The 25,412-nt window shown below is 36.8% G+C and overlaps 1 protein-coding gene across 1 annotated transcript; it reads left to right on the top strand.

Annotated features, from left to right (window-relative positions):
• The first annotated feature begins 22,464 nt into the window (after window positions 1–22,464).
• LOC139890183 (uncharacterized) lies at window positions 22,465–23,382 on the top strand. Its single transcript, XM_071873079.1, has 3 exons — window positions 22,465–22,888; window positions 22,961–23,079; window positions 23,173–23,382. The coding sequence occupies exons 1-3, from the start codon at window positions 22,465–22,467 to the stop codon at window positions 23,380–23,382; spliced, it is 753 nt and encodes a 250-aa protein (XP_071729180.1).
• The last annotated feature ends 2,030 nt before the right edge of the window (window positions 23,383–25,412 follow it).

Raw genomic sequence — 25,412 nt, 5'->3', positions numbered from 1 at the left:
ATGTTACATAACAAAGGATACGAATCTAGATACGAAGGGTATTATTTAAAAAGAAAAAGACGGGCGTTAAAATAATTTAACGGAAAAATGCGGGATGTTACATTATCCACACCTCAAAAGAAATTTCGTCCCGAAATTTAGTTGGAAGTAGTAGTCGATATCTCTTACTCGAGACTTTACGTTGTCCATGCAATGAATAAGTGAAAGTACGTCCTTGAGTGTTCTCATGAGTTGGATAGTTAGGGTTTTACGTTGTATTTGGGTTTGGTTTTACGATCCCCGGTTTCAACTGGTTTTCCCTATGAAGAGAAGTTGTCATCGATAGTTGATGTATCTAGCAGGATTGCAAGCTCCTGTTCCGCAGGACACGTTTCTAAGTTTGTTACACGAAATGTAGGGTAAACGGAAACTTAATTGAGTCGAGAGTTCTAAACGGTAGGAAGCGGTTCCAATACGCCCCAAGGTTTCAGAAGGTTCAATATTGATGATATAGTCTTTCTCGATTTCCCAAAATGGATTACACCCTTCCAAGGTGCGGTTTCCCAATATTACGCGGTTACACACTGGGTTTGGTGAGGTTCTCCTCTAAGTTTGGTATAACTCTTCTGGCGACAATGGGTTGTCTCGAGCCCTTTTCAGACTTGAACGATCTCAATTGTTGTTTCTTGATGGAGTTCAGATTTCGGTGGTTGATGCTTTGGTTAAATGAGCAGGGGTATGACATTAGCGGTCATATAGGGTTTCGGAAAGCGCGTGTGAACACACGAGTGGTGACTACTGTTGTAAGAGTGATCTACTAAAGGTGACAATACGAGTTTGTGACATGTCTTTCCAAGACGTAAATCGTTCGTTTGCCCGGTTCGTCGGTTTGTGGGTGGTACGCGGTACTCATGTCTAAGCGGGTCTCCAAGGTTTCTTGTAAAACTAGAAGTGAAACGAGTATTTCGATACGGGATAATTGACAAAGATACACCGTGTTGGAATAGAATCTCTTAAGATATGTTTGAACAAGTCAGTTAGGGTTCGAAAAAAAAAATGTTCGTTAGGACTATTCACCCTCGTGGCGAATACTAATGTAATATGAGGAGTTTCTCTATCCAATGAGAAATTTTACAAAAGTTTCCTTATACGGAAGTGCGAGCGATAAATATAGAAGTGAAATGAGGACTTAGAATAGGATGAGTTTACACCTCGAGGTTGCCATAACGTGCCTCTAGTTGTCAAAAGTTGAAGTCTGAAAGAGAAACGAGGTAGTACACGTAGTTGTATAGTTCGGGGTTGAATAATAGTTGGCCGATTATCAGAATTCACAAGGGCGTTAAGTCAAAGAAGAGTGAAGTATCGTTGGATTGTGTGTTATCTTAAATTCCAGTAATATCAGACGGTAACGGTGAAATAACAGAGGTATGTAGTGTGGTACGTGATGACGAGAAAATTGATCGGATTTACAATTTAGTATTAGAATTCTTCGCGCAAAATAACGAATTTCAGTTACGTTGATTTTGAGTCGAGAGGGTATGCCTTTCGGCGTTCAAGTAGAAATATTTCCATGTTTGAGTTCCATCTGTTGCTATACGAATTTAGCTAGAAATGTTGGTGTGAAGAATCACGCTCAAGGTTCGAACACGGAGAGGTTTAAAGTTTTCCTTAGTAAGTTAACGAGTTTAAAAGTCATGTAACACGAGAAAAGTCAGAAATGAATCTTCGGTAATAACAGGCGAGATCTAAGATTTTACGAATACAAGTTTGAGTTGGGAGAGTTTCCTGATTACATGTGGCTTGATTTCGAGATTGATTGTAGTGCCTCGACCATTAACATCATGGTCTAGACTTCATTCAACAGAAATTCTCACTCGGAGAATTTGGTATAGAGTTGCTCTTTTCTCAAAAGTTCGAGACTAAGATGGTGATGTTGTTCGTTTTCCTTCTTTACTTGAATGAGTTAAGATGTCATCTATAAATACGATAACAGATTTGTCTAGGTAAGTTTGCATACGTGGTTTAGGAGGTTCATGAATACGGACAGAGTCCTAAATAAATCGAATGGTACTAAGAGAGATTTACAACTAACGTTGCGAGTTCGGAAAATGGCTTAGGAGACATCGTCTCCCTTAACCCCCAATTGTGGATACGAGGAAGAGGGTATCGGTTTCCAACCGAAAATTACTTAGTTCACAATATTCTATACATAATTGTAGGGGAATAATTTCTCCTTAACAAATAGGTTTCGAGCTCCCTAGTTCTATAGGTGTCAAGTCAAAATTCTTAACGTATATCCTCCAATAAAATTTATAGGTTCACAATTTATCCATTGGTCGCTTAAATTGCCTAAGTAGTATCTAGGGAAAAAAAAAAGTGGAATGTAAAGAGTACAAGTCAAAGCCTCGGTTGTAATACGTCTAACGGTAACCGAATCGAATAAGTATGAAATATATGGTTTGTTATGAAGAAACGTACCCGTGACTAGTCCATCGTCGTCTCGGGCATCCTAAGTGTTGAAGTTGAAAGTTCAACGGCGCGCGTTGGGGTTGATTTTCTTATTTGGGCATTCATTCCTAAAATGACCCGTTTGGCCACATGCGTAACAAGTGACCGACTTTTGTGTGTTGGGTCCCTTCCGAGTGACGGGGGTGGCACTTCCACAATGTTTGGCGATGTGACCACTTCCTTGGCGCCGGTGGCGAAACCTACCACATCCTTCAAAGTGATGCTTGTGGCATTCGTTACAAAAAGGTAGTTTTCTGGCATAGCCTTTCTTGTCGTTGGAGGTGAAAGGCTTCTTGGCGGGGTTGTTGTTATTGTTGCGGTTGCTTGATTGAGAGGCTTCCCATGTTCTTTTATTGCCGCTCGATTGGTTCTCGATCATTGGTGCCGGTGCTTCCATTTCAGTTACCGTTTCTAAAGTTTGGTGGGCCTTTGCTAAAGCCTCTTGTAGGTTAGTGGGTTGAGATTCCATTACCCCGTGTTGAATGCTCTTAGGGAGGCCATCCATGTAAAGTTCGACTCTTAGTGATTCGGGAGTCATGAGATTCGGACACATTGAGACTAGTTCGGTAAACCGTTGATTATAAGCTCCGAGGTCATTCCCGACCGTTTTCAAATTCCTTAGCCCTTGCTCGAGCCTTCGAGTCTCGTCGCGCGGGAAGTATTCGGTGATCATTCTTTCTCTTAATTCGGCCCAAGAGAGTGTAAGGGCTTCATCGATACCCACTGATTGTACGTACTTGTTCCACCACGAGAGAGCAATGCCGGTGAAAGTGAGGGTGGAAAACTTGACCTTATCTTGGTCTCGACAGCCGCTTGTGTTAAAAACGGTCTCCATTTGTTCAAACTATCGGGTGAGAGTAACCGGTCCTCCGGTTCCATCGAAAGTGGGAGGGTTGTACTTCATGAAGTTCTTGTAGGAGCAACCTTCGCTTGAATTACCGGCTCCATGATTGTTGTTGTTAGAAAAGTGATCGGCCACGGCCGTACCCACGGCGGTGGTTATCATTCGTTGAAGAGCTTGTTCAAGAGTTTCGAGAGGAGTGTTGTGTTGACCTTGGTGAGCCATTGTTCCTTCATGACACAAGAATATCGTTGGTTAGTATTTTCAACAATACTAACCGCAGTATGGAATAAGGATAGAGAGAAAATTTTCCTTGACTCGCCTTAAATTCTTTTATGTCATAATGTCGGAACGTCCGTGTGAATCACCGTAATATAATCCCGGAAATTATATTACCCTGATTCTCATGTGCATTTAACATTACTTCATAAAGTCAAGGTGGCGCATCAACAAAATTTATCAACGTAAGATCAAGATCGAATACGAGTCAGATATGATAGAAGAGTTCGAGCATAAATGCACAAATAGTCAAGTAATTCCTACTTCAGTCTATATGCCGGTTGTAGTCTAGATTCACCTATGTACCCTATGACTCGGGGTGGACACAAATGAACTCTAAATCCCTACAACCTAGGCTCTGATACCACTTGTAGCGACCCCGACAAATCGTCAAGTGACGGCGTCGGCTACGTGGGTCCCATTACCTGATTATAAGTCTTTAAGATAACGTTTGACCAAAATATGTCGCCTTAAATTCCAAAATACAGATTGTTTCAAAGTTTACAAGAATTGTTCAACCAAAAGTTAAGTTACAACGATATAAGTACGCTTGAAATCTAGGCGACACGGTTTAAAGTAAAGACAAAGGACGCTCCATGAAATGCATGTATACTCGACATCGGATGCAAGTATCAAATAGTAAGCGGAAGCATGTTTCACATATCGTGCAAGACCTGAGAAAAACATAGAAATCTGTCAACGAAAACGTTGGTGAAATCATAGGTTTAAGTAAGTAGTGAGTAAAAATAAAGTAAGCCGAACCACAAGATTTGCAAGTTGAAATAATAGTAATACATTCTAAAAGTTAATATTCACGAGCACCCAATTATCAAAGCTTAACGTTCCGTCCGTTGAATACCCCATCAATTAGTGCTAGAACAACACTGTTCCCGAAAATATATTTCATTCGTAAACGGTAGCGAACCGTTTGAATGAGGGTTTGTCAAACCCATATGGCCATATAACATAAGTTCTCGCTTACACCATCTGATGTAACTAATGATAATCGGATTGAGGATTTTCGTTCTAAACTCGTATGTAGAATGTTTGTTTTCCCGTTCTTGTGTTCACTTAGTTCAAAAGAATCGTTTATGTTTTCTCATCCCAAAAGTAAGTTCAAAAGAGTAAAAAGTGGGACTATGATCTCACCTTGAGAGCGAGAGTTATAAAAGTACTTCAACAAGTAAATGCGTGCAAAGACAACGCTAGTCTTGACCTAAACATATAGGTTATATCAATAACGGTAAACACAAACGGTCAAAGATGTTCAATTAGTCCTATGGCTCGTTACGACTCGATTATGAAGCATGTGAGTCAAATTGTCAAGTTTCATGCAAGATACAAGTATAGAATCATGTTAGAAAGATTGCATAATTAATTGGTTAAGTTTGACAAAAAGTCAAGCTTGGTCAAAGTCAACGAAAAAGTCAACATGTTCGGGTCGGGTCCCGGACTATTTTTCTATGCTAAATATTCATATACAAGTATATTAAAACAAGTTTCATGTGAACCGGAGGTCGATAGCTAGTCAAACATTTTACGTGAAAAGGGACAAAGTGGGCAGAATCTGGCCAGGCCAGATTGCGCGCCGCGCGGGGAAGGGGCGCGCCGCGCCACCCTCTGTGCAGGCATTTTCTGTTTTTCAAAAGTGTACACGAGCCAAAACCTATTCTAACACAACACTTGACCAGCAAACGCTTATAACGCCTATTATACATCGTTGGAAAGGTATTTTGACGAGGAATGCAACTAAACACATATCATCAATCAAACTTTCACTTTAAACAACCAAAAACCGCAATTAAATACTCATAATCAAAGTTCAAGTTCCAAAAACGCATTTTATGATTCGGGCAACCAACTTACATGTATGTTATGCCGTTTCGAAGGTAATCAAACACACATTGCAACAAAACACTAACAATTAACATTCCATGGCATTCAAGCATCCAAAAATTCATCTCAAGAACTAGCAAACCCTAATCAAGCATCACAAAATCAATAATCATGTTTTTGGAGTTTCCTTAATCAACCTATACATCAAAACGAAACTAATGATACTAGTAACACTTTTAAAACATGCACTTTAACAATCTAACAACATTTGATCATCCAAAATCAAGGATTTAGCAAGTAATTTTCATATTGAACTAGTTACACCAAAAACAACGAATCGAGCATACAAATTACATACACGACATCACAATGAGCCATAGACACTAATTAACAACTTTATAACTCAAAAATCTCAAGAACACATAAAATTAGTGATTTTAGAAAGTTACCCAAAAGAGATGAAGTTGGTATCAAATTGAAGAGGATGAAGAGAGGATTCCAAATATGTATTTTGTTTTGATTGAAGCTTGCTAGATCATGAATGGATGATGAATCTTGATGATGAAGATTGAAAGAAAAGTTGAAAGTGTTAAAGGAAAATGGAAATGAAAATGGAAATGAATGAATGGATGAGAAAGGGTGTTGACTAGTTGACCTAGTCACACCTTTGATCACTTGGCAAAAATGGTCCCTCTAGTTCGGGTGCGGGTGCGTGAATTAACCAAACGAATTATTTTAATTTCCACGAGAGTACGGGAGACGTTATCTTCCAACAACGAGAATATTTAAAATGTTACATAACAAAGGATACGAATCTAGATACGAAGGGTATTATTTAAAAAGAAAAAGACGGGCGTTAAAATAATTTAACGGAAAAATGCGGGATGTTACATCGGGAGTTTTATCCTTACTTGCTACAATTATGGGGTACGAGGTCATTTGTCTCGAGATTGTACAAAGCCTTCTTCGACAAACAAGCTCACTTGCTTTAATTGTAACAAAGAAGGACACCGAAAGTCGGAGTGTCCCGATTTGAACACCGATCATGTTAAACGGCTAGAGAAGGCGGTGGGTATGGCCAGAGGACGAAATTACTTAATGACCAATGATGAGGCCAAGCAATCCAATGAAGTGGTCTCAGGTACTTTCATGGTTAACTCTAATCCGGCAAGGATATTATTTGATAGCGGTGCAAGTTTGTCATTTGTGTCACCTCGATTTGTGTCTAAGCTTAACAAACCTCTAGCCAAGTTAAGTCATCCGGTAGAGGTTGAAATAGCGGATGGTAAGACGGTGCTAGGGGTTGATGTGTGTAACGATTGTAATGTTGTGTTTGGTACCGAAGCATTTAAAATCGATCTTATCCCGATGACTTTGGGTGAATTTGATATTGTTGTGGGTATGGATTGGCTCGATTGTTATAGAGCCGATATTGCATGCCATGAAAAGTCTGTTCGTGTAAAGACCCCAAGTGGGGGAGAGTTAATTATTCATAGCGAGAAACGAAGAAGACTTGTGCCATTATGCACTTATGCACGAGCACGTCGTTTTCTTACTAGTGGTGGCATGGCTTTTTTTGCCCATGTGGTTGATACTCGTGAAGAGCCACCATCCATTCGTGAAATTCCGGTGGTTAATGAATTTGAAGACGTTTTTTCGGATGAATTATCGGGTGTTCCGGTGGAAAGACAAGTTGAATTTCGCATCGAGTTGGTTCCGGGGGCTACTCCCATTGCTAAAACTCCTTATCGTTTAGCACCAACGGAAATGCAAGAGTTGTTAAATCAAACCCAAGAGTTGCTTAAAAAGGGTTTTATTCGACCGAGTGCTTCGCCATGGGGCTCTCCGGTTTTATTCGTGAAGAAGAAGGATGGTAGTATGCGGATGTGCATCGATTATCGGGAGTTGAACAAAGTGACGATCAAGAATCGTTATCCATTGCCTCGGATTGACGATTTGTTTGATCAACTCCAAGGCGCGACTTACTTTTCTAAGATTAACTTACGGTCCAGCTATCACCAAATGCGGGTCCGTAAGGAAGATATCGAGAAAACGACTTTTCGAACGCGATACGGACATTTCGAATTTGTTGTAATGCCTTTTGGTCTTACGAATGCACCGAAGGCATTCATGGATCTTATGAACCGAGTGTGCCAACCTATGTTGGACAAGTCGGTAATTTTGTTCATCGACGACATTCTTGTCTATTCTAAGAGCATGAAGGAACACGAACGTCATTTGCGCGAAGTGTTGAAGACATTGCGGAAGGAGAAGTTATATGCGAAACTCTCCAAGTGTGAATTTTGGCTAAGGGAGGTTCAATTCCTTGGCCATATTGTGAACAAAGAAGGTATTCAAGTAGATCCGGGGAAGATAGAGACGGTGAAGAGTTGGGAACAACCGACTACGCCTACGGAAATCCGAAGTTTTCTCGGGTTGGCCGGTTATTATCGTCTGTTTATCCAAGACTTTTCTAAGATCGCTTCTCCATTGACGAAGTTGACGAGGAAGAACGCGAGATTTAATTAGGAAAACGAGCAAGAAATTGCTTTTCAATTGTTAAAAGAGAAGTTGTGTCAAGCTCCGGTGTTAGTGTTGCCGGAAGGTGTAGAAGACATGACGGTTTATTGTGATGTATCTTTAAATGGGATCGGTTGTGTTCTAATGCAAAGAGGTAAAGTCATCGCTTATGCCTCTCGATAATTAAAGGAACACGAAAAGAGATACCTGACTCACGATCTTGAATTGGCGGCGGTGGTTCATACGTTGAAAATTTGGCGCCACTACTTGTATGGTGTCAAGTGTACGATTTATTCGGATCATAAAAGTTTGAAACATCTTTTTGACCAATGAGATTTGAATTATCGACAACGTAGGTGGATGGATGTGGTGAAAGATTACGATTGTGAGATACTTTACCATCCGGGTAAGGCGAATGTTGTCGCGGATGCTGATAAGGCTAAAAAGGAACATATATTTCATAGCAATATCCCTCCTAAATAATAGGTTTTCATATGTAATTGTATTATATTTTCATTGTAATTGTTTAAATAAATAAGTGCGAAGACAAAAGGCGAAAATGAAGATTTGAAGACACAAACGTCCAAAAAGCTCAAATGTTCAAGATACAATTCAAAAGGTTCAATTTATTGATGAAAAACGTCTAAAAATGACAAGAGTACAAGTTACAAAACGCAAAGTACAAGATATTAAATTGTACGCAAGGACGTTCGAAAATCCGGAACCGGGACATGAGTCAACTATCAACGCCCGACGCAACGGACTAAAAATTACAAGTCTACTATGCACAAGAATATAATATAATATATAAATAATTATATTAATTATTTATATTTTATATTTATATATATAAAACGTCGGCAAAGAAGATCCAAAGGGGTGTGAGCTGTATTCCATATCCCCGCGACTCGCGGAGTTCTCAGGCACAAAGTGCCGCGACTCGCGGAGCACAGAAATTTCAGAATCCCTATAAAAGGTCGCGAATTCTGCCGAGTTTAAAAACATAATAATAATAATACTCCGTAAGATAATAAATAAATAAATATATAATATATATAATATATAATATATATATATATATATAGTATAGATTAGTGTTATATTAGATTAGTTTGGGTTATGTAAAAGTTATTTTACGGGTTTTTGAAGTCGAAATTCTGTCCATGTACTACTACGCGATAAATAATCAATGTAAGCTAAGTTCTCCCTTTTAAATTAATGTCTCGTACTTAAGTTATTATTATGCTTATTTGAGCCGAAGTAATCATGATGTTGAGCTAAATATTAAAGATGGGGTAATTGGGTTTTGTACCATAATTAGGGTTTGGACAAAAGAACGACACTTGTGGAAATTAGACTATGGGCTATTAATGGGCTTTATATTTGTTTAACTAAATGATAGTTTGTTAATGTTAATATAAAGATTTACAATTGGGCGTCCTTATAAATTACCATATACACTCGATCGGACACGATAGGCGGGGTATTTATATGTACGAATAATCGTTCATTTAACCGGACACGGGAATGGATTAATAGCCACTAGAATAATTAAAACAGGGGTGAAATTACATTCAAGGGTAATTGGTGTAATTGCTAACAAAGTAGTAAAACCTTGGTTTACACGCAGTTGATAACCTGGTGTATTCATTAAACAAAGTATTAAAACCTTGTTACAATTCGAATCCCCAATTAGTTGAAATATTTAACTTCGGGTATAAGAATAATTTGATGAGGACACTCGCACTTTATATTTATGACTGATGGACTGTTATGGACAAAAACCAGACGGACATATTAAACAATCCAGGACAAAGGACAATTAACCCAAGGGCATAAAACTAAAATCAACACGTCAAACATCATGATTACGGAAGTTTAAATAAGCATAATATATTTTATTTCATTTTTCCTCGTACTTTTATTTATTGTCATTTCAATTATTGTCATTTATTTTATATTGTTATTTAAATATCGTCATTTACTATACGCTTCGCTTAAAATATAAATCGACAAACCGGTCATTAAACGGTAAACCCCCTTTTATATATTATTATATATAATTATATATATTTTGTACAAATATAGTTGTTTAAAAATATAGTGTGCAATAAGCCCGCTCCCTGGGGAACGAACCGGACTTACTAAAAACTATACTACTCTACGATTAGGTACACTGCCTATAGTGTTGTAGCAAGGTTTAGGTATATCCCATTTGTAAATAAATAATTAAAACTTGTGTAATTTGTAACGTATTTCGTAGTAAAATATAGTACTATCACGTACCCCCACGCTACCACATCAAGTTTTTGGCGCCGCTGCCGGGGAGTCGGCAAAACTCTATATTTTTAATTCATTTCTGTATAAATATATATTATTTTTAGAAAAACAATATAAAATCCTAAAAAAAAAAAAAAAAAAAAAGTCGAATTTCAAACTGTACCAGAGTTGAATTCTGGAACCCCGCGACTCGCGGGGTTTGCAGCTTCGGGAACCGCGACTCGCGGAGCCGTCTGACACGAACCTGGTCCAACAATTAATACGATTTAGGTTTTAATTATTTATTATTATTATTAAACCTAATTAGGTTTTATATATAATATTATTTAGTTTAAGTTTTTAATTAATTTGTAATATTAAGTTTTAATTAGTTTTATTTATATATAAAAATTAATACTATTATAAAAAAATAATATTTTTATAAAAATTATATTTTTTTACAACTTTTTGTATATTTTTATATTTTGTCCCTTTTTATTTGTTTTTAGCGTAATATTTGTATGTTTTTCGCTCGTATTTAGTTTTAAGACATAGTTTTTGCCGTAGCTTATTTTTATTTTTAGATTTTTAGGCTTTGCCGTAAAATCCCTTAAGTGCTTTTTCTTTAGACTAAGATTTAGGTGCTTTAGAATTTTGCGACGCCATTTTTCGCTTTAAGTTTTAAATAGATTTTAGTGCCTTTAAATAATTGCCGTTTTCTGAATAAAATTGCATTTACCTTTAGACCTTTAGGCGCAACTTTTTAGATATAATTTTTAGACTTTTAAGTTACGACGCGCTATTTTCTTATTTTTATTTTTATTTTTCGACATTTTTCGACGCGCATTCTTTTTCTTTCTTATTTCTCGACGCTTTAGTTTTTAGGACTTAGAAATTTTCTCTATTTCTTATCTAATATCTCAAACGGAAAGAAAAATTATTTAAGTGGTTAAATTAATGGACGTTGACAATTTTCTGCTTCGTAGTAATAGTTGGATTTGTTAGTGGCTGAGTTGTGAACTTCCGATTTAAAGGGTTCTGGCTCCCTGCTGCATCTTTTGGCTATTCGAAACGTGGGCAAAAGCAGAAAAGTCTATTAATTGGACAACTTATATAAGTTTTTCTATTTTTATAACTAATAGGATAATTAGTGAACGCACCACATTGTAGCTAAAAATTTGTCCATCGCAATAAAATGGAAAATTTTGAAAACAGGGCCTTGGAAACTCTTTTTGAACTCCAAAATCAATTAAATCAATACCCTCAAACGAGTGTTGATAACAATTCATTCGGTCAATCTTGGATCGCGAACGACGAAACAATAACTGGTTGTGAAATCTGTGGAGATTATCACTCAACATGGGAATGTTACTATTACGTTCCTATGGAAAATTACGCACCCACGGAACCTGAATGGAACGATTACGAAGAACACAATTCAAATTGGGATTATTCCCAAGAATATATCCAAAGTCAACAACCAGAAGACGAGGAAAATTACGTGTCCGAAAATTCTTTAAACATTATAAAAATCAAACTCGAAGAACTCGATGCTCAAAATGAACAAATGAGAGAGTTTGTAAACCGGCAAGCTGAAACTCTATCAAATTACACACCTGTTGATCTGAGGAGACATGTTCAAAAAAATCCCATATCATCGAATTTTGATGAATTCAAGAGCTCCGAAATCACCAACTACCCCGATGATACTTTTTATTCAGTCTTACCAAATTCACAACATATCGACACATTAGCCTCTACAGACAAAATCATCAATCCATCAATGAATGATGAAGAAGAAATAAGGGTGACAAATTGGTACTCTTGGGAAAACGATAACGTTGAAAATTTTAACCCCGAGACCAAACCGAACTTCACCATTCCACAACCTTCCAACCCAATATTCTCTATAGAAGAGTCATCTACCGAAGATGAACTACGAGCTATAATAGATAATGACACCTCGAATTTCACCCAATTGGGTAATAGAGGTGAAAACTTTGATCCCGAGAATAAACGGAAGGAAATATTAGGAATTGTCCACCCTATAGAAATATGTATGTCGGTATATATCGATCCATTTGACCAAGAACCAGAAAAGAGACATATCCATTTACTAAAAGCTACACTTAAAAAAGAATTAAGTAGTGACGATCGGGTGAGTCTAAACTTTAAACCCATTGATATATTATACACCACCCGAGATGTAAATAACTGGCTCACTATTTTAATTCGTGGAACTTATTCTACCGACTTCACATGTCGTCAGCTAAGTGTGGGGAAGTCTAACCCCACTTAACGTTAAATTAGGGGTTCGGATTAGTGCATAACTCGTTAACAAAAATGCATGATAAGTTAGGGTAAAAGACGCATTTTCAAAATTAGCAAACAGTTCAGAAAAGCAACCGTTTTTGAAGAAAAATATATGTGATAAAACAACATTAAGGAATGAACGATGAGGCGCGCCATCTATCATTCGAAGAGCTTTGTAAGTACAAACTAGGTTTCTTAATCACTTTTCTACACTAATCACCCTCATGAATTTATAATTATAGTCTGATTTCATGCAAATGAGGGCATTGCATGATCTCAAGTGTGGGGAAGGGTTATAAATTCTCTCGGGTTTGCACTTGGTTTATTTGCCAAATTTTGTGAAAATTTAAAAAATTTTCAATTAAATGAAGTCAAAATTATGTTATACATATTTATGAACGGTGAAAACTAGGTGTTAATACCGAAATTATCGTTACCTCGGAAAGGGCATAAATTGAGAAACAACCTAAAACGCTTGAATTCATTTAAGATGAAATAAAGGAGAATAAAAAGGCAAAGAAAGAAACTAAGTGTGGGGAGAATGTACCAAGTTATTCAATTAAAAACTATCTATCACATGTTTCTGTAAAGTTATTGCAGGTGTTTTTGTTTTGGACTAAATTAACTGTTTTACCCGATTTATTAAAGAAAGATGGATCTACACGATGAATCAATTCCATCATTTAAAGGAAGTAAAGTCTTCCGAAAAAGAAACGCGCTTCTTGATTTAGGTCAAGAAGTTGTCGTCCAGACCAGCTGTAGGTTGACGAAAAATCTAGAAAAGTCATCACTAAAATCAGCAGGAAATCCACGGACCTCACCATCAAACAGGGTCGCCAAGTGGTCAGATTTATCCTAACCATGAGAAGAATTTATCTCGTACAATGGGGGGGGGCACCGTGCAAATTAGCTTGATAAGACTAATGAATCAGATCCCCAGAAAGGATAATCTCCTTAAAGATTAAAAATCAGCTCTTAAGCCTGATATTACTCAATCCTTGAGATTGACCTTAAAGATTGAGAATTACAAACTCATAGAATTCAATGATATCTAAACTCGAGCTTGAACGAGAAAATATTTTGATCAAAAATAAAACCGATTTGTTTTCTGAAAACCCATTTTCAATGCGTTCATTACCTTTGAACGTAAAATCCTAGGAATTCACCTGGAATTCATTAGGTCACCTGAACCAAATCGGGTGTCAACCGTAAGAACGGTGGTTGCATAGCATGGTCGGAGACAGGACCTTGTGCCAGACCAAAAAAATCATAGGATGATATTTACTATTGCTCCTACAAAGGACAGTAATAGCATCCGACACGTTTATAGACCATAATCAAAAGCAAGTCACGGGACATTGCCTTAACAGTTTCTTGTTCATCGCTTTCCTTTACAACCGGACGGTAGTTTACTGAAAGGTAATATACGGAGCAAGTATACTGGACGTGTTGCTTTCCCAATACAAGGTTAGCAAGTGGGTAACACAAAACCACAAGTGTTGAGCTAAAATTTTCAAATCTGAAACCCACACAACCCACAAAAATAATTTGCAAACACCGGTGAAGGGTTTTTCCGGAAAACTTATCTAGGGTAAAAACTAGATTGAATTTTCAAAAGATCAAATGTTTTCATAAAGATCCAATTTCCTTACGGATCTACATTTTCATAGTCATGTGGAACTGTAAACTGCCTTTCAAATGTGCACTTTGCTTTGGAAACCGAAAGTAAATCGGCTATTTGATTGTAAGTGTCGTTGACCTAAACCCGAGGCAACTGTGGATGACACACCCACCTTTAACCATGGTTCTATCGTTACTATCATTGTTTATACCACCATATCAAAATCACTGATGTACAAAGTGTGATGAATAAAAAAGTGATTCATGTATGTTTTTATTTCAAATTCTGTATTGCTTGAGGACAAGCAACGCTCAAGTGTGGGGATGTTTGATAAGGCTAAAAAGGAACATATATTTCATAGCAATATCCCTCCTAAATAATAGGTTTTCATATGTAATTGTATTATATTTTCATTGTAATTGTTTAAATAAATAAGTGCGAAGACAAAAGGCGAAAATGAAGATTTGAAGACACAAACGTCCAAAAAGCTCAAATGTTCAAGATACAATTCAAAAGGTTCAATTTATTGATGAAAAACGTCTAAAAATGACAAGAGTACAAGTTACAAAACGCAAAGTACAAGATATTAAATTGTACGCAAGGACGTTCGAAAATCCTGAACCGGGACATGAGTCAACTATCAACGCCCGACGCAACGGACTAAAAATTACAAGTCTACTATGCACAAGAATATAATATAATATATAAATAATTATATTAATTATTTATATTTTATATTTATATATATAAAACGTCGGCAAAGAAGATCCAAAGGGGTGTGAGCTGTATTCCATATCCCCGCGACTCGCGGAGTTCTCAGGCACAAAGTGCCGCGACTCGCAGAGCACAGAAATTTCAGAATCCCTATAAAAGGTCGCGAATTCTGCCGAGTTTAAAAACATAATAATAATAATACTCCGTAAGATAATAAATAAATAAATATATAATATATATAATATAATATATATATATATATATATATATATATATATATATATATATATATATATATATATATATATATATATAGTATAGATTAGTGTTATATTAGATTAGTTTGGGTTATGTAAAAGTTATTTTACGGGTTTTTGAAGTCGAAATTCTGTCCATGTACTACTACGCGATAAATAATCAATGTAAGCTATGTTCTCCTTTTTAAATTAATGTCTCGTACTTAAGTTATTATTATGCTTATTTGAGCCGAAGTAATCATGATGTTGAGCTAAATATTAAAGATGGGGTAATTGGGTTTTGTACCATAATTGGGGTTTGGACAAAAGAACGACACTTGTGGAAATTAGACTATGGGCTATTAATGGGCTTTATATTTGTTTAACTAAATGATAGTTTGTTAATGTTAATATAAAGATTTACAATTGGGCGTCCTTATAAATTACCATATACACTCGATCGGACACGATGGGCGGGGTATTTATATGTACGAATAATCGTTCATTTAACCGGACACGGGAATGGATTAATAGCCACTAGAATAATTAAAACAGGGGTGAAATTACATTCAAGGGTAATTGGTGTAATTGCTAACAAAGTAGTAAAACCTTGGTTTACACGCAGTTGATAACCTGGTGTATTCATTAAACAAAGTATTAAAACCTTGTTACAATTCGAATCCCCAATTAGTTGGAATATTTAACTTCGGGTATAAGAATAATTTGATGAGGACACTCGCACTTTATATTTATGACTGATGGACTGTTATGGACAAAAACCAGACGGACATATTAAACAATCCAGGACAAAGGACAATTAACCCAAGGGCATAAAACTAAAATCAACACGTCAAACATCATGATTACGGAAGTTTAAATAAGCATAATATATTTTATTTCATTTTTCCTCGTACTTTTATTTATTGTCATTTCAATTATTGTCATTTATTTTATATTGTTATTTAAATATCGTCATTTACTATACGCTTCGCTTAAAATATAAATCGACAAACCGGTCATTAAACGGTAAACCCCCTTTTATATATTATTATATATAATTATATATATTTTGTACAAATATAGTTGTTTAAAAATATAGTGTGCAATAAGCCCGCTCCCTGTGGAACGAACCGGACTTACTAAAAACTATACTACTCTACGATTAGGTACACTTCCTATAGTGTTGTAGCAAGGTTTAGGTATATCCCATTTGTAAATAAATAATTAAAACTTGTGTAATTTGTAACGTATTTCGTAGTAAAATATAGTACTATCACGTACCCCCACGCTACCACATCAGATGCGTTGAGTTGAAAAAGTCAACATCCGGCGATACGAGTAGGATTGTTATGCATGATTATTACTAACGATTTTCTTGTAAAGCTTGGTGAGATTCAAATTGAAGCTTTTGTTAACAACAAGCATGAAGAACAAATCGTGGGGCAAACGGAGTCCATTACATTAGGCCCGCATGGTTTGTTGTCCTTTCAAGGAAGAGTGTGGGTGCCTAGAATGGGAGATTTCCGACGAGTGCTACTTGATGAAGTACATAAGTCAAAGTATTCCATTCATCCGGGCGCGACAAAAATGTATTTTGATTTGAAGAAAGAGTATCGGTGGCCGGGCATGAAGCGTGATGTTGTAAAGTATGCTGAACAATGTGTCAAGTGTTTGCAAGTTAAGGCCGAGCACCAAAAGCCGTATGGTAAGTTACAACCATTGGAAGTCCCGAAATGGAAATGGGAGCACATTACCATGGATATCATTACCAAGTTACCAAAGAAGGCGAGAACCCAATTTGATACAATTTGGGCGATAGTTGATCGATTAACGAAAAGTGCTTTGTTTCTTCCCATTCGGGAAACGATATCGTCAGAGACTTTGTCAAAGTTGTTTATCAAGGAGGTGATATCGAAACATGGGGTTCCTATATCTATTATTTCGGATCGGGACACTCGTTTTACGTCTCGGTTTTGGGAAAAGTTTCATGAAGATATGGGTACACAATTGAGAATGAGCACGGCGTACCATCCTCAAACGGACGGTCAAACCGAACGTATGAATCAAACATTGGAGGATATGTTACGGGCGTGTATTATCGATTTCGGTGGTAGTTGGGATGAGCACTTGCCTTTGGTGAAATTCTCGTACAACAATAGTTATCATACTAGTATTGGAATGCCACCTTATGAGATGCTTTATAGGCGAAGGTGTCGAACTCCGATTTGTTGGGGTGAAGTGGGACAAAGGAAAATCGGGAGTACCGATTTGGTGTTAGAGACGAATAGTAAGATTGAGATGATTCGGAATCATTTGAAAGCGGCTCAAGATAGGCAAAAATCTTATGCCGATAAACGTAGGCGACCGATTGAGTTCCAAGAAGGTGACATGGTGATGCTTAAGGTTTTTCCATGGAAGGGTATTATTCGTTTTTAAAAACGGGGAAAGTTAGCTCCTCGGTTTATTGGGCCATTTAAAATTTTAGCTCGTGTTGGTGAAGTTGCGTATCGTTTGGAATTACCCGAAGAGCTTGTGGGGATCCATAGTACATTTCATGTTTCCCATCTCCGTAAGTGTCTTGCGGATGATTCATCATGGGTGCCATTAGATGAGATTGAGCTAAACAACAAGTTAGAGTATGTTGAAGAGCCGATTGCTATACTCGATGAAAAGGTTGAGGAATAAAGAAGTGAGAACCTTTAAAGTTCAATGGCGTCGTAGTAAAGGTTCCGAGTTTACTTGGGAGCCCGAAGAGTTTGTGTTGGTTTATCTTCCCGCTTGTCATGCGGCTTGGATCGCGAGGACGTGCTCCGATTCAAGTGGGGGAGAGTTGTAAGACCCGAATAATTATTGTACAGAAGTGTATATAGGGTACATAAAGTGTAGGAAACATTGTGTAATTAAACAGAGGTCAGAGCCTGTCATGACACTTGTGCACGTGGCGCACTATTAAGGGTGCGCGTGGCACACTGCTCCCGGGCACAGTTTTCTGCTTTTTGAATTAAAGTTAAATGAAGGGTATTCTTGTCTTTTCACATGAAGACGAGTTTAGGTCATTAGTGGCCAGTTGTGTGGTGGTTGAAAACACATTCAACACTACACCAACCTCATCTTCTCCCCAAATTAAAGTTCTAGAGTGAGAAACCCAATTGAGAGAGAGAAAGCTCAAATCAAGGAGGAAGAAGTTGATTTCGGGCCAAAACGTTTGTATTAAAGTTGTTCATCTAATCACTAGCTACGTTGTGATTGTGGTGGTAAGCTCTAATCTTGATTTTCTTATTTTAATTTGTTTAAGGGTTAGGGTTTGGGTTAGTGATGAACATAAAACCCATTATTGGTGATTTTGAGAGTTCTTGGGTAAGATTGAGTCATGAGGACTCAATAATAACTAACCTAGGGTTTTTAAGTGTTAATTGGTGTTTATGAGTCTTAATTGGTTAGTTGATTACTAGCACACCTAGATATTAAGTAAATGGGTGTTATTTGGGTTAGTGGATAACCCGAAATGGGTGTGTTGACTTTAAAATGGTCAAATGGGTAATGATTGACCTAGTTGGGAAAGATGGGTATGAAATACCCCAATTATGTATTAGTTAGTGTTGTTGGACCTTAATCACTAGCTTTTAGTGGTTATTGATGGTCTTGACATTAAATGAACGATTTTGGCATAAATGGGTCATTTAATGCATTTAAGTCATTAAATGCACAAGAGTGTATTGTTGGTGTTTAGTCCAACTAGTTTGTGTGTTGATTGAGTACTTAATGTATTAGGTACTTTGCTTTGAAGCTTGCGGAAGTATAAAACCGTCACCGAAGCGTTAAGGTGAGTAGAATAATTATATATGTATGTATATGATTTATTTGCTTGTGGGGTATGGATTTAAAGTTCGATGTTGACGATGCCATACCACTATTTGTTTGTTGGTTGAGGGTTTAAAGTTCGATGTTAACGATACCTCATGTATGGATTTAAAGTTCGATGTTGACGAAGCCATACCACTATTGTAGTGATATCCGATGAGGGGCTTAAAGTTCGATGTTGACGATACCTCATATGTGTGGGTTTTAAGTTCGATGTTGACGATACCATTCGTAGGGCTAGCCTTGGAATTTGAATACTAATGGATGTTGTGAACATCAATGTTTGTGTATTGTGGTGTAGCATATTATATTGCTTGTGTTATATGCTATTGTTATACTAGCTTGTGTTATCGGGAATTTTAGCGTTATACTTTATGATGGTATGCTAATTATATTGCTACTATGTATGCGGAAATGGTGTAAATGATTGCAAGTAAGTGAGTTATATATGTATATGTATAATTATTGCATTCAGTAAGCGTTTTGCTTACGCTCTCGTTGTTTACCTTTTTATAGGCTCCGGCGTAGACAAGGGAAAGGGTATTGGTTCGGACTAGTGATCCCGCTTTGTGTTGTTAGGAGACGCTTTTTGGGACGTTTAGCTTTTGAAGTTTGACCAAGATTTGGGTAGTTTAACCCCCAAGCACCATGCTCAAAGTGTAGTTTGGAATTTAAACTAATGTGGTCGAAACTTATATTTTGTACGAAACTCGTAATTCGGCATATGTGGGCCCGGTTTCGTAAAACTTGTTTTATCATTGAAATGCGTTAGTTTTAACTATTATAATGTGATGTGAAAAACGTTTCGTCTAAATATGTCGGGAAGTAGGAGATCATTAAACGAAAAATGCAAAATTCGGACAGAAGCTGAAACAGCTTGTGCGCGCCGCGCACAGAGGGGGTTGCGCACCGCGCACCCCTCTGTATAAAAAAAAAAAAAATTGCTGATTACGATTGGATAACGGGTTGGGTTGTTACAATTAACATTGTGTCACATAAGCGTCATCTCACTATATCTTTCCCATCACCAATTCATCATATTTTAGTAGTATCTATGACATATCCCTTTACCTTCAAATGAACCCACCTATATTAATAAATTATCACATCGTATCATTGTCAAAACATAATGTACAAAAAAGAAAACACACAACACCATGATGAAAAATGCTTGATATTCGCTTGTGGGAGCACGACAATCACATTGGAGCTCGCTAGTATCGGTGCCAAACATGGGAGCTCCCTTTGCCTATCCTTTGGTGCTATCGATCAATACTACCAGTCTTAGTGAACGATAAGTTAAAGGAATGTTAAAGGGATTGGTCCTGATGTGGCGCTGATGTGAAGAAAATAAGTTCAGTTAAAAATAGTTAAGATATGAGATGACCTAACATGAAAGTGATTAGTAGACGACTTGTAGTGTCTTGTTTATGTGCTTCAAGGGGTGGAGGGTTCAAAGATTGAAGCGAAAAATCATTAATTCTAGCACGTTGTCCAAACTCAAACCTAAGAAAACTAAGATAAAAAAAGGTTCATTGTGCCGAAACTAACAATCTCTTTGTAGACAGCTTGTAGTGTCTTTTTTAGGGGCTTATCTGTTTCGATTATCTATATGGTTTACAATCGTTTGAATGGTTTCGATTGATTACCCCGTTGTTCTTCCTTTGTCTTAGACTAGTTTGTGTTGTTGGGTTTCTAGATTTGGTTTCGTTTAGGTTCTTTGTTGTCGTGTTTGGTTTTTCGTTTGTTTTGGCCTGCTTTGGGTCGAGTTTTGTAGTTCGTATGTTTTATTTATAAGATTAACAACTTCTTCTTCTTCTTCTTCTTGTTTTTTTTTTCATATTTTTTTTTTTTTTTTTGTGTGTGTGTAAAAAAAGCATTAAAGTGTGGAGTAGAATGACGTGGGTTGAGCTCACTTTCATGCGAAATTGTTTTTTCTATTTTTGGTCTTTGACACATCACGTTATTTACTAATCATAGTTTCAAAGTGTTTCGACAACAAAACAGTTTACAGACTATTTATATGATCAAAATATTATGCACACGGAATAATAGGTTAACCACCGATCAAAGATCATTCATACTTCGTAATCACTAATTATTGTCGCATTTCGTATCCCTTCTAAACTACTCGGCCTACTCCGTAGGTAAAAGAGTTATGTTGTACACGTAATAGTTAACATCGACTTGACTATATCGACTATAATAGATCAAAGTAACCGATTAGCGCCATTAACAAACCATATATTAACTGTAATTATGCAAATCAACAATCACTAAATATAACTACAAGATTTAAAATTTACTAAAATTTAAAGTGTAAGACGAAATAAAGCCACAACTAAATGTTAACATATATAGTTATAGTTATTAGTTATAAAGAATAATAAGGTGAAAGGAGGTCCACTTGAACATGAGACGATTACTCGATAATTCAATTAGAACTTAAAAGAATTAGTAAATAGGTAATTAAGTTGGTAGATGTGAAATATATATGAGACAGGTATCGATGTTATTGTAAGTGATAGTACTGTTTTTAAAATTAAAAATAGAGGTTCATAATGAACTTTCCAAATTTCTACAAGAAGTTAATGGAAGGGTTGAAACTTATATTTCCAAATATATACCAAAAATAAATGTGGAAGCATAAAGTGACGCTTTCAAATCCTATTTTGACACATTCAAATAACTCCGTATTTGATTGTCGTACTTTGTCATCTCTCATGTTTTTTCATCTCCACAAATAAATTCTTTAATGTATATAAACTTTTGAAATGATTTAGGAAAAACTAATTTATAAAGAGAATGAGAGAACTACTTTTAATATACTTAAAAGGTTCCAAAAAACTATACATAAGTTATCATTCCTACAAAAATGTTCTTCTATTAAGTTTTAATAAAAATGATCCAAATCATCTAGAAAATTGGTTACGGTAAATGGTCGGAATATTTTGAATTTTTTGTATATTAGTTTTTTTTTTCTTTAAACAAGCTTAGTATTCATTTTATCAAAAATTAAAATAAGAAACATGCATGCGAGCGTGCACACATATGTAGATTTTTTTTAAAATAGTAATTTTTTTAAACAGACTTGCAAAAATGAAAATTTTAGCAAAATCATTTCGAAAATGGTAAAACCGAACTTCCAAAGTTCGGTTTTGGTCAAACCCGAAGTTTGAAAGTTCGGTTTGATACTTTATCCATTTACACAATGACTTGGCAGACATGTGTACAAGCTTAGCCACCCGTGCCCTAAACCGAAGTTTGAAACTTCGGTTTTGGCCCTGCCATATTTTGTTCACTTCTAAGCCGAATCTTGCTTTTGCAGGTCGAAATCTATGCTTTTATACAACTATTTATACCAGTTGAAACTTCATTATCAATTACAACATCACATACAACACAACCACATTTCAAACACCTCAAACTGAGTTTTAATTTTCACTGAAATCAGCAGTTGAAAACTAAAAAAAAACACAAAATCACATTCTAAAAAAATGGCCGATGATGAGAACGATGAATGGGAATACCTACTTGATATTGATGATTCCGATCTCACTCAACCTGTATCAGTTTCAAAACCCACTCAAACCATATTGGTGCCCACTGATTCGCCACCATTCCCCCGACCTTTAGAGTCCCTCCAACTTAACCGTCAAAAACAAAAACAACCTATTTCACCACAACGACCTGTTCTTCGTGGTTCCGGGTCTAACAAAAAGAACAAATTATCCTACCGAATCCCTGGACCCGCTGGTGTTTTCCAAGATGCGTATGAAATTCAAAATAACGAGAATAACGTTGTGGATGACATGTCTACGCAAGATTTTGTAAGGGAAATAATCAATAGACCTGAAGCGGATGATTCGTTTACACTGGATCCGTGGCTACACGCGATGGAGTTTGCATATCCGTACGGAGGTAAACAACAAAATTGTATACTTATTCTTGAAACCGTAAGCCAACAGTTTATGTGTATTGTTGTAACTGTAGGTAGTTCTGATATAGCAAGCATTTTGAGACAACGTAGATTTTTACCAGCTGATCAAGTTGTTGGTGTTGTTAAGACTTGTGAGAAAAATTGTGTCGGTGATCTGTCTGTAACGCTCAAAGTGAGTTTACATCACTAACTTATGTATATTTTCATAATTGTATTGCGTTCACTAAAACAGGTTAATGTAACTATATTCATTTATGTTTAATAGGACACTACGGGTACTATTCGAGGAACAGTATCTAGCAAGGTCATCGATGGTGTACATGGGAAGTATGAAGGTGTAAAAGGCATACGTGAGGGAGCTGTTCTGGTGCTACAAAACTGTTCTATCTTTTTCCCTAGTGTGAAGGTTAAGATCCTTAACATTACACGCAAGGCGTTAATTAAGGTGTTCTTTAAAGACGGTGGATCTACGTAGAGAATTGTGTTGTTGTTGTTGTTTAAAATAAACTATTGTTATTATTGTTTTAAATAATCTGTTGTTATTGTTATTTAAAATAAACTAGTTGTTAGTTTTGTTTAAAAACGATACTAAATGTAAATCACAAACGCAACAAATATATTAAAACAAGTTCAAAAGATAAACATTACAACCAATATAATTAAATACAACTAATCAATGACCATGACGTCCCCCACGTATATATCGTAGGTGATGACCGGTTTCACACCTTGTTGGTTGTGTTTGCCTTTCACTCCTCCGCGGTACTTGTTGCCGGTTTTCATCATCGACCATGGTTAAATCCTCGACAGGCTCATCCTCAAGTGGGTAATCAGAAACACTCACGTCAAAAGGGCTTCGAGAGGACGAGCCACCTACATATGTTCGGTTAGGGGTCCGAGAGGAAGATCCATGATATGTTTCTTGAGGGGTCCGAGAGGATGATCAAATATGCGTGTTCAACGGGGTATTGTATATGTTTGGAGGGCTATTGAAGACGTTCTGATGGGTATTGTAGATGTTTTGATGGGTAGTGTATGTGTTTCGAGGGGTACTGTATGTATCTTGAGGGTTAGGATAGGTTTGGCGAGGATCATGATAATGCGCCTGATCACCGTAATCATAAGCCGGGAACTCGAAGTTTTGTGACTGATAGTATTCAAATGGAGCACCTGGCTGTTGGTGATGCGCGTATGAAAGTAGGTGATGTGGCATGTCATAAAATGCTTGCGGGTTAGGTTGACTGTTTGGTTGCATTTGTGCAAATGCCATATCTTGCATCCTCCAAAGCCCTTCCTCCTGTATATAGTTAAAAGTAAACCAATATTATCGATCGTGAGGTTCTTGTTTATAAATAATTAAAATATCACACAATTGTATCTTACATAGACATTAGTAGTCTCTGCCCAATTAGGATATGTTTTGGTGCCCTCGTCAATTCCTGGATCTGTAATGTGCACAACAGTGCGAGCCTTGTACCAGTCATAGTAATCCCTACTCACACCCCCACCATCTCTACCAACAAATAAACGGTTGGCTCGGTCATTCCATTGTGCGATGTACGTGAAGTGGGGGGCAATAGTCCTCATATCAGCACTTCTTTTCATGTAAAGGTTTGTTTTGTGCAAATAATGATGCGTCTGAGCGGGAAGCAAGTGTTCAACACCTGGAATTGGCTGACCCCATCCAAACTGCCTACAGACCCGATCCGGTAGATGTGTATCAATAGTAGCCCAAAATATAATAGCGCCACGGTATGACCATAAGGGTCTGTCAGCTGCGCACTGCTGGGGTAGTCGGGCGAATAACAAATCATCATAGGGTTGCCATATAAACTGCATCAACATATTATAATACTTCATAAATGTTTTGACTTTAACATAGCTTCTATAGTTTCACACCAAATAAATTTTACCTGTCTTGGCGTTAACGCCGAAAGTAGGGAGCGAACCGTAGACAATACATGTGCTGGCGTATTTTTGTTCGTCCGTTTACCATGCCACCTACATATGAATAACATATAAAATTAAATATAGTTACAATAACTATAGGTTTAAAGTTACAATGATCTATTACCTAGAACCATAGGGTGCTCGAATCAATGGAATCTCGTTCGGTGGCATGTCCGCTGGAATCTTTCGTACATCATTTTTGAGAATTGGCGCGAGGGATGGAATTCGTTCATACACCCACAGTTGTACTAAAAGTAGCGAACCATTAATGGCCTTGGCTTCATAGTTTGTGGCCGCTTTACACAAATTTCTATAAAGATGTGCGAGAACCGCACTACCCCAACTAATACGATTAGCTGGACTCAACGGGTCATATCTTCTCGCTCGCAACGAGTTAAATTTTTCCGACACCATCGTTAAACTCGAAATAATTTTAGGAACACAATGTCACTAACTATACGCAAAACGGACGCTTTTTAAAAAACGCTAAAAAATTGGGGTACTTTTCATACACGTTGATTTTGCATTAAATTTTTAAAAGTCGATAATTACATA

Source organism: Rutidosis leptorrhynchoides, chromosome 2, assembly GCF_046630445.1.
Source record: "Rutidosis leptorrhynchoides isolate AG116_Rl617_1_P2 chromosome 2, CSIRO_AGI_Rlap_v1, whole genome shotgun sequence".
NCBI classification, from domain to species: Eukaryota; Viridiplantae; Streptophyta; class Magnoliopsida; order Asterales; family Asteraceae; genus Rutidosis; species Rutidosis leptorrhynchoides.
The sequence above is the reverse complement of the archived record's forward strand: the minus strand, read 5'-3'. Positions and strand labels throughout refer to the sequence as shown.